Source organism: Eimeria acervulina, genomic scaffold (genome assembly GCF_000499425.1).
Source record: "Eimeria acervulina Houghton genomic scaffold, Eah_scaff827, whole genome shotgun sequence".
In the NCBI taxonomy this organism is placed as follows: domain Eukaryota; phylum Apicomplexa; class Conoidasida; order Eucoccidiorida; family Eimeriidae; genus Eimeria; species Eimeria acervulina.
Genome location: NW_013549577.1, coordinates 1 through 12,442, shown reverse-complemented (window position 1 = coordinate 12,442; position 12,442 = coordinate 1). Strand labels below are relative to the sequence as shown.

Sequence of the window (12,442 nt, the reverse complement as noted above, 5' to 3'; positions counted from 1 at the left end):
TGCTGAATCGCAGCAGCGAAACGTTGCAAGAGCAACCTCAATAACGTCATCAGCGTACTCCTGCTGCTTTCTTCTGCAGCAGCACCTGCTGCTGCTGCAGCACCTGCTGCTGCTGCAGTAACTGAAGCATACGGCCCCGGGGAGCATAGCTATTGACTAGGGGTACCCTCTAAGGGTTTAAACAGCAGCAGCAGCAGCAACAGTAGCAATAACCACAACAGCAAACTGTAACAACTGCAGCACGAACCCTAGCAGCGTCTATACACCGCAAGTGCAGCAAAATAAAAGCATAGAGGATTAACCTTTAAACATCATCAAACCTATCACCGCTAGGGTTTAGGGTTTGCTACACCCTAGGCAGCGACGCATACAAACTCGGCTGCAGGGCTTAGCATCCACTCCAAACTCCTGCACTCCTAAGGGGCCCCCTTCAGGGGGCCCCCCATAAGGGGCCCCCATCTGTGGGGCCCCCCATAAGGGGCCCCCATCTGTGGGGCCCCCCTTAAGAGTGCCCCCATCTGTGGGGCCTACCTTCAGGGGCCCCCATCTGTGGGGCCCCCATCTATGGGGCCTACCTTAGGGGGCCCCCATCTATGGGGCCTACTTTAGGGGGCCCCCATCTTTGAGGCCTACCTTAAGGGCCCCCATTTGTGGGGCCTACCTTAGGGGGCCTCCAGCTGTGGGGCCCCCCTTCACGGGCCCCTTCCCGATATGTGGGGCTCCCGTTCAGGGGCCCCCGTCTGTAGGGGCCCCCTCCAGGGGCCCCGCACATTAGTCTACGGGGGTTGGGGGCCCCTTCGATTGTAAAGCTGCAGCATCAGAAGAGAGCTCAAGCTCTTGGGCTGTTGCTTTTGCAGTGTCTGTCAGGGGCCCCCCCCCAACCTCTGCTGCCTGAAAGGAAGATGACTCCTCGGGGGCCCCCTGAGGTGCTTCTAAAGAAGGGGGGGCCCCCTTAGGTACTTCTAATGGAGGGGGGCCCCCTTGAGCCGTTTCTGAAGAAGGAGGGGGGCCCCCTTGAGCCGTTTCTGAAGAAGGAGGGGGGCCCCCCTCAGGCGTTTCTAAGGAAGAGGGCCCTCCAACTGTCTGCTGGTGATGTGTCTGGGCTGTCTCTACAGACTTTCGGGGCCCCTGAAGTGTCTCTACGGGGGGCCCCTGTGGGGGCCCCCCAAGGGGGGCATCATGGGGGCCCCCGTTTTGTATGAGGGGAGAACTGGGGTGTATAATATCTGCATCTGGTGAAGAGATATCTTCGTCTAAGGCATTTAACTCCTCGCTGGGCCTCCTTAGGTCCTGAAGGGCTTGAGATATATGCGGATCTACTGCTGCTGCTGCTGCTGCTGCTGCTGGTGCTGCAGGCTCAGACGGGGGAGCAGCACTCGCAGGGTCAACGGGGGGGGCCCTAGGGGGGGCCCCTCTAACCCTGAAGTAAGCAGCGAGTGCGCTCTTAAGCAAACAAGAACCCTCGTCGGGCTGCAAGGGGGCCCCCTGGGCCCCCAAACGCATGCAATCAGCAGCAAACGGTACTGAGGGGCCCTCCACTGCTGGAAGTTCAAAGACCCACCGCGCCTCCAGGGGCCCCGCTGGGGGGCCCCCAGGGGGGCCCCCTTGGGGCCCCTGGGGGCCCCCAACCCCTCCTTCCTTAGATGAGACCGACGGCCTCGATAATAAATCAAATTCAGCATTGTGCGATGCTCCTATACACAACAAATGCAGCAACAAAGAGCATATATATATATTATATATATACAGAGAGGGAGAGACAGAGAGAGACAGAGAGAGAGGCCCCCTCGCCCTTGGATGCTGGGGGGGCCCCCTACAATGTTATGGGGGTGTATTAGTAGGGGCCCCCTAGGACCTCAGCCTCTACTGAAGAACCCTCTTAGCCATGCAGGGGCCCCTAACCCCTAAACCCTAAACCCTAAACCCTCGCAAGGAGTGTAGAGTACGTTGAAGGGGCCCCAGAAAGGGTCCAGGGCTGCTTAGAAAGAGGCTGGGGGCCCCTGAGATGCAGCCAGCGGGCCCCCAAAAGCAAGATTAGGGTTTAGGGTTTAGGGTTTAGGGTTTAGGAGGCCCCTTAGCCTCACCATATCTCCGCTCTAAGACTTGCTGAACCAAACGCCTGACTTCCCCTATATCTGCATCCCAAGAAACCACCGCCTGCACACAAACCCTAAACCCTAAACCCTAAACCCTAAACCCTCAGCCGTATAGGAGGGGCCCCTAAGGGGCCCCTGGCTTCCCGCTTTGAGTGTCTTCTTTGGGGGCCCCCTAAGGGTTCGTTTTCTCTGCCGGGGGGCCCCCTAAAAGGGTTTTGTTTTCCCTGGGGGCCCCACTGAGGGTTTAGTTTGCCCTGGGGCCCCCCCTGAGGGTTTAGTTTGCTATGGGGGCCCCCCTGAGGGTTTTGTTTGCTAGGGGGGCCTCCTGTTTGAGGGGATGCGCGCACCTCAGCAGCAACTTCTAACACAACTTCAGGGGCCCCCACATGAACCCTCAAAGGGCTTTTGGGGGCCCCCCGCCTACCCTCTAGGGGCCCCCAACCCTGCATGCGCAAAGGCGAAACCTCGGAGGGGCCCCGGCCCTGCTGAGACTGAGAAGGGCCCCTGCGCACAAACCCTAAACCCTAAACCCTAAACCCTAAAATCCTAAACCCTAAACCCTCCTAAGCAGTAAACCCTAAACCCTCAATTCACCCAGTGGAGATTAAACCCTAAAAAACAATCATAAACCCTAATAAACCCTAAACTCAATAGCGCCCAGCCCTAAACCCTAAACCCTAAACCCTAAACCCTAAACCCTACTTGAAGGCCTCCTGACTGGCGGAGAGCAGCAGCTGCCCTGCAGCAGGCTGGGAGAACCTCAAAGGAGACAGACTTCCTTGAGACCCCCAAAGAGATAAGGGTTTAGAAGGTGAAGAAGTAAGGCCCCGACCCATCAGAGAAAGAGGGCTGCGGGGCCCCTCTGCAGCAAAGCAGCAGCAGCAGCAGCAGCAGCAGCAGATCCAGAAGTAGCAGATGCAGCAGTAAGCTGTTAGATTGCTAGAGAAGCTGCTAAGACGCATCTGCTGCAGCTACACTCGCGGAGGTTTAGGGTTTAGGGTTTACGCCGCCGCACCTCCACACCGAAGATCAGCCACAGGCCGCAGCAGCGGGCTGCTGGGGTTCTGAGCAGCAGCAGAAGCAGCAGCAGCAGCAGGAACATACTTAGATATGCTGCAGCAGAAGCTGCAGCAGCAGCTGCAGCAGAAACAAGACCCTTTCAACATAGCAGCAGCAGCAACGACACCACTAAACGGTAGCAGCTGCAGCAACAACAGCGCCTCTAAACAGCAGCAGCAGCAGCAGCAGCAGCAGCAGCAGGACGTACGGCGTGGTCTTGCGTCTTGTTGGTTTTCGCTTGGCTCTCTAAGACTTCAACAAGCTGCAGCAAAACCAGCTTCCCTTCTGCTGCTTGAGGTGCTGCTTCTGCTGCTTCTGCTGCTTCTGTTGCTTCTGCAGCATCTGCTTCCATGCTGCTGCTGCTGCCGTTGCTGCTGCTGCTGCTTAATTGGGGCTGCTGCAGGTCAGTAGAAGAGACAAAGGGACTGCTGCGCTGCGATGTCACCGCATCAAACCAAATCTCCGTGTCTTGGCCTTCTTGCTGCTGCTGCTCTTCTTGCTGCTGCTGCTGTGGCTGCTGCTGCTGCTCCTCTACACGTTGCTGCACCTCTTCTTCTTGCTGCTGCTGCTGTGGCTGCTGCTGCTGCTGCTGCTGCTCGCCGCCAGCAGCTCTAACGAAGGGCTTCATGAATGAACGCAGCAGCGAAACCACAGCTCCACCGCTGTGGGTGTCCGGCTGTTGCTGCTGCTGCTGCTGTTGCTGCTGCTGCTGCTGCACTTCTTGCTGCTGCTGTTTCTGTTGCGCTTCTTCCTGCTTTTGCTGCTGCTGCTGCTGCTGCTGCTTGCCCATGAACAGGACCTGCAGCCGAAGGCCGCATTCGTGAGGGGGTGCCTCCGGCAATTCTGCATAAAGCGCAGCATTAAACCCTAAACCCTAAGCCCTAAACCCTAAACCCTGATTTCATTCATATAAAGCTCTTCTGCAAGCACCTTCTTTGCTGCTGTTGCTGCTGCCGCTACTCTTGCTGCTGCTACTTCTGCTGCTGCTGCTGCTGCTGCTGCTGAGGGTTTGCTGCTTACTCGAGAGGCTGATGATTTCTCCGTGGTGAAGACGATGGGGGCAGCTGCTGCTGCAGCAAACAGAGCAGCAAAACCTCGACCGTTTGCTGCTGTTCTCTCCCCAGCAGTTCATAATAAAACAGCAATTAATTTGTTTATGTTTATGCACCATATATATAATAACGCATGCAGCACATGAAGATGCAGCAGCAGAAAGGGCCCCAGCGGTCGCCTTACAGCAGCAGCAGCAGCAGCAGCAGCAACAGCACCACCAACAGCTGCAGCAACACTAGCAACACCCCCAACAGCAGCAGCAGCAACAGCACCACCAACAGCAGCAGCAACGGCAACACCCCCAACAGCAGCAACAACGGCAGCAGCAACAGCAGCATCTCCAACAGCAGCAACGAAAACAGCAGCAGCAGCAGCAGTGCTTCATGAGGGCCCCCCCACAGGGCGGGAGTATCTGTTTGGGTGCTGCTGCTGCGCTGCTTACTCTGCAGACGTCAGCAGCAACTGGAGGCCCTCAGCACTTCCTTCGTTTGCTTCTTTTGCTTCGATAGAGACCTCGCGGGCCCCCCCACACTTCCTGCAGACACAAACCACACGAAGCAACAGCAGCAGCACTTTGCTGCAGCAGCACTTTGCTGCAGCAGCCGAGACTCTAACATCCCCGTCAACAAAAGAAGCAGCAGCAGAAATACTCAGAAGCAGCAGCAACAACAACAACACTTAGCAATAGCAGCAGCAACCGAGCCTGTAACACCGTTGCTAGCAGCAGCAGCAGCGATAGCAGCAGCACCAGCAGCAGCACTCAACAGCAGCAGCAACCCACAAGCAGTGAAGGGGGAATGGGCCCTTCCAGTTGGGGCCCCCTAAGTAAATGATGTCTCCGGCCCTCAACTTGCAGCAAGCCTCTCCCGCTGCTGCTGCTGCTGCTGCTGTTTCTGCTGCCGTATGGGGTTGTTCTGCTGCTGCTGCAGCTGCAGCAAGACGCAGCACAGCCACAATTCCCTCGGTGTCTCCGAGGGCCCCCGTCCCCTCATTCTGTGCTGTCTTTGTCAGCAAATCTGTTTCGGAATCAACTGCTGCTGCTGCTGCTGCTGTTGCTGCTGCTGTTGCTGCGGTTGTTTCTGCTGTTGCTGCTGCTGCAGGTGCAGCAGCAGCATCAACGCTCTCCTGATCTGCAGATCCACACAGCTGCTGTTGCTGCTGTTGCTGCTGCTGCTGCTGCTGGTGTTTGCTGATAGGTGAAGACTCCGCTAGCTGCAGCAAAGAAGGGGTTTTGCGTCTTAGGCCCGGGGCCTCTCTTAGTGGGGAAGAAGACAAAGTTAAGCCAGATATAAGGCCCCCACTGACGAGTGCTGCTGCTGCTGCAGTGCTGCTGCTGCTGCTGCTGCTGCTGCTGGCTGCGGGCGCTGCTGCTGGAAGCGACAACGTCTGCTGCTGCAGCAAAGACACCTTATCTGCTACCGATCGCTGCAGCAGAGGGCTGCACCCTTTCTTTCTGGGGGCCCCCTTGCGGCTGGAGGCCCCCTTTGAATCTTCATCATACTCTGAGTCGCTGCTGCTGCTGCTGCTGCTGCTGCTGCTCGGTTCATGGCTGCTGCTGCTGCTGCTGTTGTTGTCGGCTGTAGAGGCACCTTGACGCACAGGAGTGCATGCACGGGTTTTGCTGCTGGTCTGCTGCTGCTGCTGCTGTTCTGCTGCTGCTGCAGTAAGCCCCCTGCTGCTGCTGCTGCTCCTGCTGCTTTGCGGAGGTTTCCTCCGGCGGCTGCTTGTGCTCCTGTTTGCTGCTGGGGGCCCCCCTGGAGATGGTATGGGGGCCCCACTAGCGACTCTTTGCTGCTTTAACTTGCGTGAATTTGCAGCAGCAGCAGCAGCAGCAGCAGGGGCCCCCAGGGGCGGTGAAGCCTTTTGGTCCACCTCCATCTCGGCTGAGCTGCTGCTGCTGCTGCTGCTGTTGTTGCTGCTGCTGTTGTTGTTGCTGCTGCTGCTGCGCTGAGGAGAAACGAGGTTGCGAGCCCCTCTGCTCTTCGCTGTCCCCTTGCTGCTGCCAGCAGCTGGAGACAGAATTGATTGTCCTCGGAGCTTCCGCTGCTGCTGCTGCTGAGGGTCACTAGCAAGTCCAGCAGGGGACAATGCAGCACCACTGAGGGCCCCAAGGCTGCTGTTACTGCTGCTGCTGCTGCTGCTGCTGCTGCTGCTGCAGGACTGTGCTTCCGCAAGGGGCCTCATGCGAGTGCCTCCAGCTCGCGAGCCTCGCAGGAGGCCCCTACGGGGGCCCCCCTCTACCAGCTTGGTACCCTCTGGGGGGCCCCCCATGGCCGGTGATGCCTTGTTGCAGCTGCTGCTGCTGCTGCTACTGCTGCTGCTGCGGAGGGGCCCTCTGCGGCTGCCCTGCACCGTGGGGGAGTGCCCCCGAGGCAGCGAAGACACAGACGAGCCCCTCCCCGCCATGGGCTGATGCTGCTGCTGCTGCTGCTGTTGCTGCTGTTGCTGCAGCTGCTGCTGCAGCTGCTGCTGCAGCTGCTGCTGCCAGCCGGTGTCTTGCCGCTTTGCTGCGGCTGAAAGGAGGTAAAAGCTTTAAAAATAGAAAAGAAAGATGTTGATAACACCTAGGTTTTAGAATTTAGGGTCTTTGAGCCCGAGATTTAGTATCAAGGGTTTAGGGTTTAGGGTTTAGGGTTTAGGGTTTACGGCGTCTGGAGGTGATGGGGTCAAGCCTCCACTACGGCCGCTAGGCAGCGCAGCCCCCAGTCTAGGGTTTAGGGTTGAGGGTTTAGGGTTTGGGCTTGTAATAAGGGTTTTAAATTCACTGTAATAAACCCTCACTGATGCAAGAAGTGTGTGCGCCGCAGCAGCAACAGCAGCAGCAGCCGCAGCAGCAACACTGCAGCAGCAGCAGCCGCAGCAACAGCAACAGAAGTCCCTGCCCGGTCGCTGCTGCTGCGCATGCAAGAAGGATGGAAGGACGGAGTTGAAGCAGTAGTAAAGTAATTAGGGTTTAGGGTTTAGGGTTTAGGGTTTAGGGTTTAGGGTTTGGGGGGATATCTTTCTTCCTGTTTGCGAGCCCGTCAAGGCGCTGCCTCTGCGGCCTGTCTTAAAGAATTGCAACCGAAGCAGCGGCAGCAGCAGCAGCAACAGCAGCAGCAGAAGAAGAAGAATCGGCAGGTACAGCAGCTGCAGTAGGAGCGCTAGCAACAGCGGCAGCCTTTGCTGCTGCAGCAGCTGCAGCAGCAGCAGCAGAGGCCACGCCAGCAGCAGCAGCGGCAGCAGCAACAGAAGCTCCCTCAGTTATTTCGTTTTTGGTCGTTTGCTGCTGCCGCCATTAGCGGAGCAGCAACAGCAGCAGCATCATCAGATGCATGCAGCTTCTCAGTGCTAAGTTTGCACATTAACCCGAGCAGCAGTAGCAGCAGCAGCAGCATCAGGAGAAGCAGCATAATCTTCGTCATTATCATTATCTGCAGCAGCAGCATCATCAGCAGCATAATCAACAGCATCCGCAGCATTATCTCACAGCATCTTCAGCAGCATAATTAACAGCATCATCAGCATCAGCATCAGCAGCATCATCAGCAGCATCATCAGCAGCATCAGCAGCAGCAGCAGCAGCAGCAGCAACAATGTCTGAGGTGTACGTACACGAGCCTCAGCCAACGGCTCGTGTAGTGATGGAGACAACATTAGGCCCCTTTGATATTGATTTATTTGCTAGAGAGGCCCCTCGAACAGTGCGTAGCTTTCTTCAGCTGTCTGCTGAAGGTTATTATAATAATACTATTTTTCATAGATTAATCAAAGGCTTTATTCTGCAAGGCGGCGACCCCACAGGTACAGGGAGAGGCGGCTGCAGCATCTATGATGATGATGATGGCGATGATGAAGATGCATATCAAGAAGACAAAGACATACAAGATCAACGGGGGGCCATCCACGAGGGGGCCCCTAAGCAGGGGGCCCCTAAGGGGGCCACCCAGGAGGGGGCCCCTAAGCAGGGGGCCCCTAAGGGGGCCCCTAAGAGGGGGCTTCCTAAGGTTGCAGGGGGCCCCTTGACTCTGGAGCTGAATTCCCGACTGCAATTTCGTTATAGGGGTTTGATGGGTGCAGCAAGAAGAGATGAAGAAGGCGGGGGGCCCCCTTCAATAGGCAGTCAGTTTTTCTTTACGTTGGGTAGAGCAGACAGCTTAAACTCAAGATACACCCTAATGGGCAAGGTGAAGGGCCCCTCTTTATTTAATTTGCTGCGAGCTAATGAGCTTGCTGTAGATAAATATGATAGGCCTCTAGAGCCCCCTATATTGCTGCGCATAGAGATCTTAAGAAACCCCTTCACAGATATCATACCGAGAAACTTGTTGCTGCTGCAGCAGCAGCAGCAGCAGCAGCAAGAACAAGAAGGTGAAGAAGAAGAAGAGGAAGAGCAGCAGCAAAAGAGGCCGCAACTCGCAGTTGCTAAAGCTGCGCTGCTGTCTTTTGCAGAAGACGATGATGACATACAGCTGCAGCAGCAGCAGCAGCACGAGCAGCACGAGCAGCAGCAGCAGCAACGGAAGGGACCCCTCAGCGCACATGACTTGCTGCAAGACCCTAAACTTTCAAAGCATGCACCTTTGCAGCAGCAGCAGCAGCTAGCAGCGCAGCGCCTCAGGGAGCGGGTTGCTGCTCTTGCTGCTGAAGGGAGGGCTGCAGCAGGACCTGCTGCTGCTGCTGATGAAGAGCTCGACGACAGCAGCAGCCGAAGCAGCAGCAGAAGCAGCAGCAGGAGCAGCAGCAGGAGTAGGGACAGGAGAAGTAGGAGCAGGAGCAGGAGCAGGAGCCGCAACAAACCCAGCAGCAGCAGCAGCAGCAGCAGCAGCAGCTGGAGCATGGGGGTGAGGAAGGGGGCCCCTCTCCCCCCCACACGGAGTGATATTGCTGCTGCTGCTGCAGCACTGCCAGATGCAGATTTGCTGTCTGCTGCACAGCAGCGGCGGCGGCTGGTGCTGCTGCAGCGCCAATCGAGAAGCTCGCAGCAGCGACAAGCGGAGACCCTAGAGAAGCTGAAGGCCTTCAGGCAGCAGGTAAACCCTAAACCCTAAACCCTAAACCCTAGTAAGCAGCAACAATACACTCTTATTAACCCTTCCTATCACTTTGGTGTTTTGTTTTTTCTGCAGCTGCAAACGATGCAGAAGTCTACAGGGAAGGGCCTCAAACCAAGCAGCAGCAGCAGCAGCAGCAGCAGCAGCAGCAGCAGCAGCAACAGCAAGGGGAAGAAGCGGGATAAGGCTGTTGAAGCAGCTAAGGCCGCAGCAGAGCGGGTTATGGAGCCGCTGTTTGTAAGAGAGGAAGTAATAGAAGAAGAAGCAGCAGCAGCAGCAGCAGCAGCAAGAGAAGCAGCAGGAGAAGCAGCAGGAGAAGCAGCAGAAGATGCAGAAGCAACAGCAGCAGACTGGTGGCAGACTGGGGGCCTCTGCTTCGCCGTAGACAGCAGCACAGCATACAAGCTCGATGCAGCAAGAGACAATCTTACTGTTAGCGACCCTCTACGCAGCAGCAGCAGCAGCAAACTGCTGCAGGACCCGAAGCAAAAACTACGTGCTAAGTCGGGGCCTTATGACGCACAGGGGCCCAGAGAACTCAAACCTTGGTGATTGCTGCTGCTGCTGCTGCTGCCGCTGCTGCTGCTCTTAGTTTTAGCAGCAGCAGCAGCAGTAGCAGAAGGTAGAGCTGTGCGTCTGGTACAGCAGCAGCTGCTGCTGCTGTTGCTTAGCCTTAGCAGCAGCAGCAGCAGCAGCAGGTAGTGGTGTGCCTCTGCTGCAGCTGCTGCAACTGCTGCTGCTGCAGCTGCTGTAGCAGTAGGTGGCAGCGGCGGAGGTTCCTCCGCATTAATGATGCTGCTGCTGCTGCAGGTAGTGCAGCAGCAGCAGCAGCTTGTGCTGCTGCAGTTCCAATTTCCCTAAGGGATAGAAGCCCTTCTTGCTGTGCCCCGCCACCTGTTGCTGCTGCTGCATATGGAGCAGCAGCAGCAGCAAGCAGGAGCAGTAGCATTCAGAAGCAGCAGCAGTCAGAAACAGCAGCAACCAGAAGCAGCAGCAGCAAGCAGCAGCAATCATCAGAGCCCCTCTAACTTCAGTGCCCTTCCCCTAAACAGCATCTGCTGCTGCTGCTACATCTGCTGCAGCAGTTGCAGCAACAGCAGCAGCAGCTGCTGCTGCTACATTGTTTTCGTTTCGCATTCAGTTTTTTAAAAGACTCAAACGGATCTTAAGTTATAAGTACACCCGAGCAGCAAATGCCCAAGCAGCTGCAGCAGCAGCACGTGCAGCAGCAGCAGCAGCTGCTGCTGCAACGAACAAGCAAAACTCTGCAGCTAGCTCAAACATCTCTAGGGGCATCTGCTGCTGCATCTGGAGCAGCAGCAGCAGCAGCAGGTGCTGCGTCTAGAGCTGCAGCAGCAGGTGCTGCGTCTAGAGCAGCAGCAGCAGGTGCTGCGTCTAGAGCAGCAGCAGCAGGCAGCTCTGTTTCTCCTACACCACTGGGCTGCGACCCTTCTTCCTGCTGCTGCTGTTGCTGCTGCTGTTGTTCTTGCTGCTGCTCCTCATGAAGCGGCTGCTGCAGCTCCTGCTGCAGCGGCTCTTGCTGCTGTTGCTGCTGCTGCTGTGCTGCTGGTGGTTCACTTTCAGGCCTGAGGGTCTGCTGACAGTCAGCCTGCTGCAGCAGCAGCAGTTGCTGCTGCAACAGTTGCTGCTGCAGCAATTGCTGCTGCAGTAGTTGCTGCTGCAACTGCTCCGTTAGCTGCTGCTGCTGCTGCTGCTGCTGTGGGCCCTCCTTTAGAGACAGCAGCTGCAGCGCCCGGCCGCTCGCTGCCTGCTGCTGCAGCAGCAAGCCTGACTCCTGCAGCGGCAGAGGGAAGCACTGCAGCTGATCTTGCTGCACAGCAGCAGCAGCAGCTGCTCCTGCTGCTGTAGCTGTGTCCCTTACGTCTTTCTCCGTCTGCTGCTGCTGCTGCTGCCTCGCGCAAGAAGCCAGCAGCAACTCATGCTGCAGCAGCAGCCTCTGTTGCTGCCGCAGCAACGCCTCGCTGTTGTTGGGGTCTTCTGCTGCTGGTTCCCCGCTGCTGCTGCTGCTGCTGTTGCTCTCCAGCAGCTGCTGCGCACCCAGGAGCAGCGGCTGAGTCTGTAGCCCGGAGGCAGCTGCAGCCGATCCCGGCGCTGCTGCTGCTGCCTGATCGAGAAGCTGCTGCTGCTGCTGCTGCTGCATCTCCGCCTCCCGCTTCAGTTGCAGCAGCATCTGCTGCTGCACTCCTACGTCTGGCAGGAGCAGCAGCTTCGGGTCATAATCCGTAAATGCAGTATTTGCATTTGCTGCAGCAGCAGCAGCAGCTGCTGCTGCTGCTGCCTCCGAGTGTGCAGTCAGCTGCAGCAACTGCTGCTGCTGTTGCTGCTGCTGCTGCTGCAGACAAAACTCCTCTGCCCTTCTCTGGGCATCTTCATGGCCATACTTTCTGACGCTGAATCTGCGTACGACCTGCAGCAGCAACAAACACATTTTGCTTCTGCTGCTGCTAATCCTGCAGCAGCAACAAAGGACACTTTGCTGCTGCTGCTGCTGCTGCTGCTGCTGCTGTACCTGTTTTCCTGTGGCTTTGTCTGTCACCACCCCCCGCCAGCAGCCTCGCGTTGACTCGAAGACAACTCCCTTTACTCCGCTTTGCAGCCGCTGCTGCTGCTGCTGCTGCTGCTGCCTAGAGCTTGGAGTTGCGGCGGCAGCTGCAGCAACGGATGCTGCAGCATCAGAATCTGCACGCAGCAGGGTCCCGGTCTGCTGCTGCTGCTGCTGCTGCTGGAGTTGGGCTGTCAGTTCCGCATCAGAAAACGTTGCTGCTGCACCGCAAAGGCCGAAGCAGCAACAGCAGCAGCAGCAGCAGCAGCAGCAGCAAACTCACGCATAAACCCATTTACCTACCCTTCACAGGTCAACACCAGCAGATATAAAAACAAATATACATAAATAAAAAACAAATGCACAGATGTTTATCATTTCAATTTACTCTATTTATAGGCACTCTACAAAGCGGGTTTATGCGGGTTTATGAGGCTTTATAAGGGTTTATGAGAATTCATAAGGGTTTATAAGGGTTTATGAGGGTTTATAAGGGTTTATGAAGGTTTATTAGGGTTTGTGAGGGTTCATTAGGGTTCTAGGGTTTGTGAGGGTTTATAGGGGTTTGAGGCCAATATATAATGAGGGTTTATACGGGTTGATGCTGGTTTATTAGGGTTTGTGAGGGTTTATGCAGG

The 12,442-nt window shown here is 56.6% G+C and overlaps 3 protein-coding genes across 3 annotated transcripts; 1 reads left to right on the top strand and 2 right to left on the bottom strand.

Annotated features, from left to right (window-relative positions):
• Nucleotides 1-771: 771 nt before the first annotated feature.
• Nucleotides 772-6,614, bottom strand: EAH_00050100 (hypothetical protein, conserved; the record flags this gene model as incomplete). Its single annotated transcript, XM_013394314.1, has 8 exons — nucleotides 772-1,694; nucleotides 2,085-2,157; nucleotides 2,444-2,600; nucleotides 3,120-3,160; nucleotides 3,364-3,998; nucleotides 4,176-4,225; nucleotides 4,651-4,743; nucleotides 4,990-6,614. 8 exons carry the CDS (start codon nucleotides 6,612-6,614, stop codon nucleotides 772-774), a joined length of 3,597 nt encoding a protein of 1,198 aa, XP_013249768.1.
• A 1,217-nt stretch (nucleotides 6,615-7,831) lies between these two features.
• On the top strand, nucleotides 7,832-10,410 carry EAH_00050090 (cyclophilin, putative; the record flags this gene model as incomplete). The annotated part of the gene is made up of 3 exons (XM_013394313.1): nucleotides 7,832-9,220; nucleotides 9,317-9,789; nucleotides 10,383-10,410. The coding sequence occupies 3 exons, from the start codon at nucleotides 7,832-7,834 to the stop codon at nucleotides 10,408-10,410; spliced, it is 1,890 nt and encodes a 629-aa protein (XP_013249767.1).
• A 107-nt stretch (nucleotides 10,411-10,517) lies between these two features.
• On the bottom strand, nucleotides 10,518-11,690 carry EAH_00050080 (hypothetical protein, conserved; the record flags this gene model as incomplete). The annotated part of the gene is made up of 1 exon (XM_013394312.1): nucleotides 10,518-11,690. The coding sequence occupies one exon, from the start codon at nucleotides 11,688-11,690 to the stop codon at nucleotides 10,518-10,520; it is 1,173 nt and encodes a 390-aa protein (XP_013249766.1).
• Nucleotides 11,691-12,442: the final 752 nt, after the last annotated feature.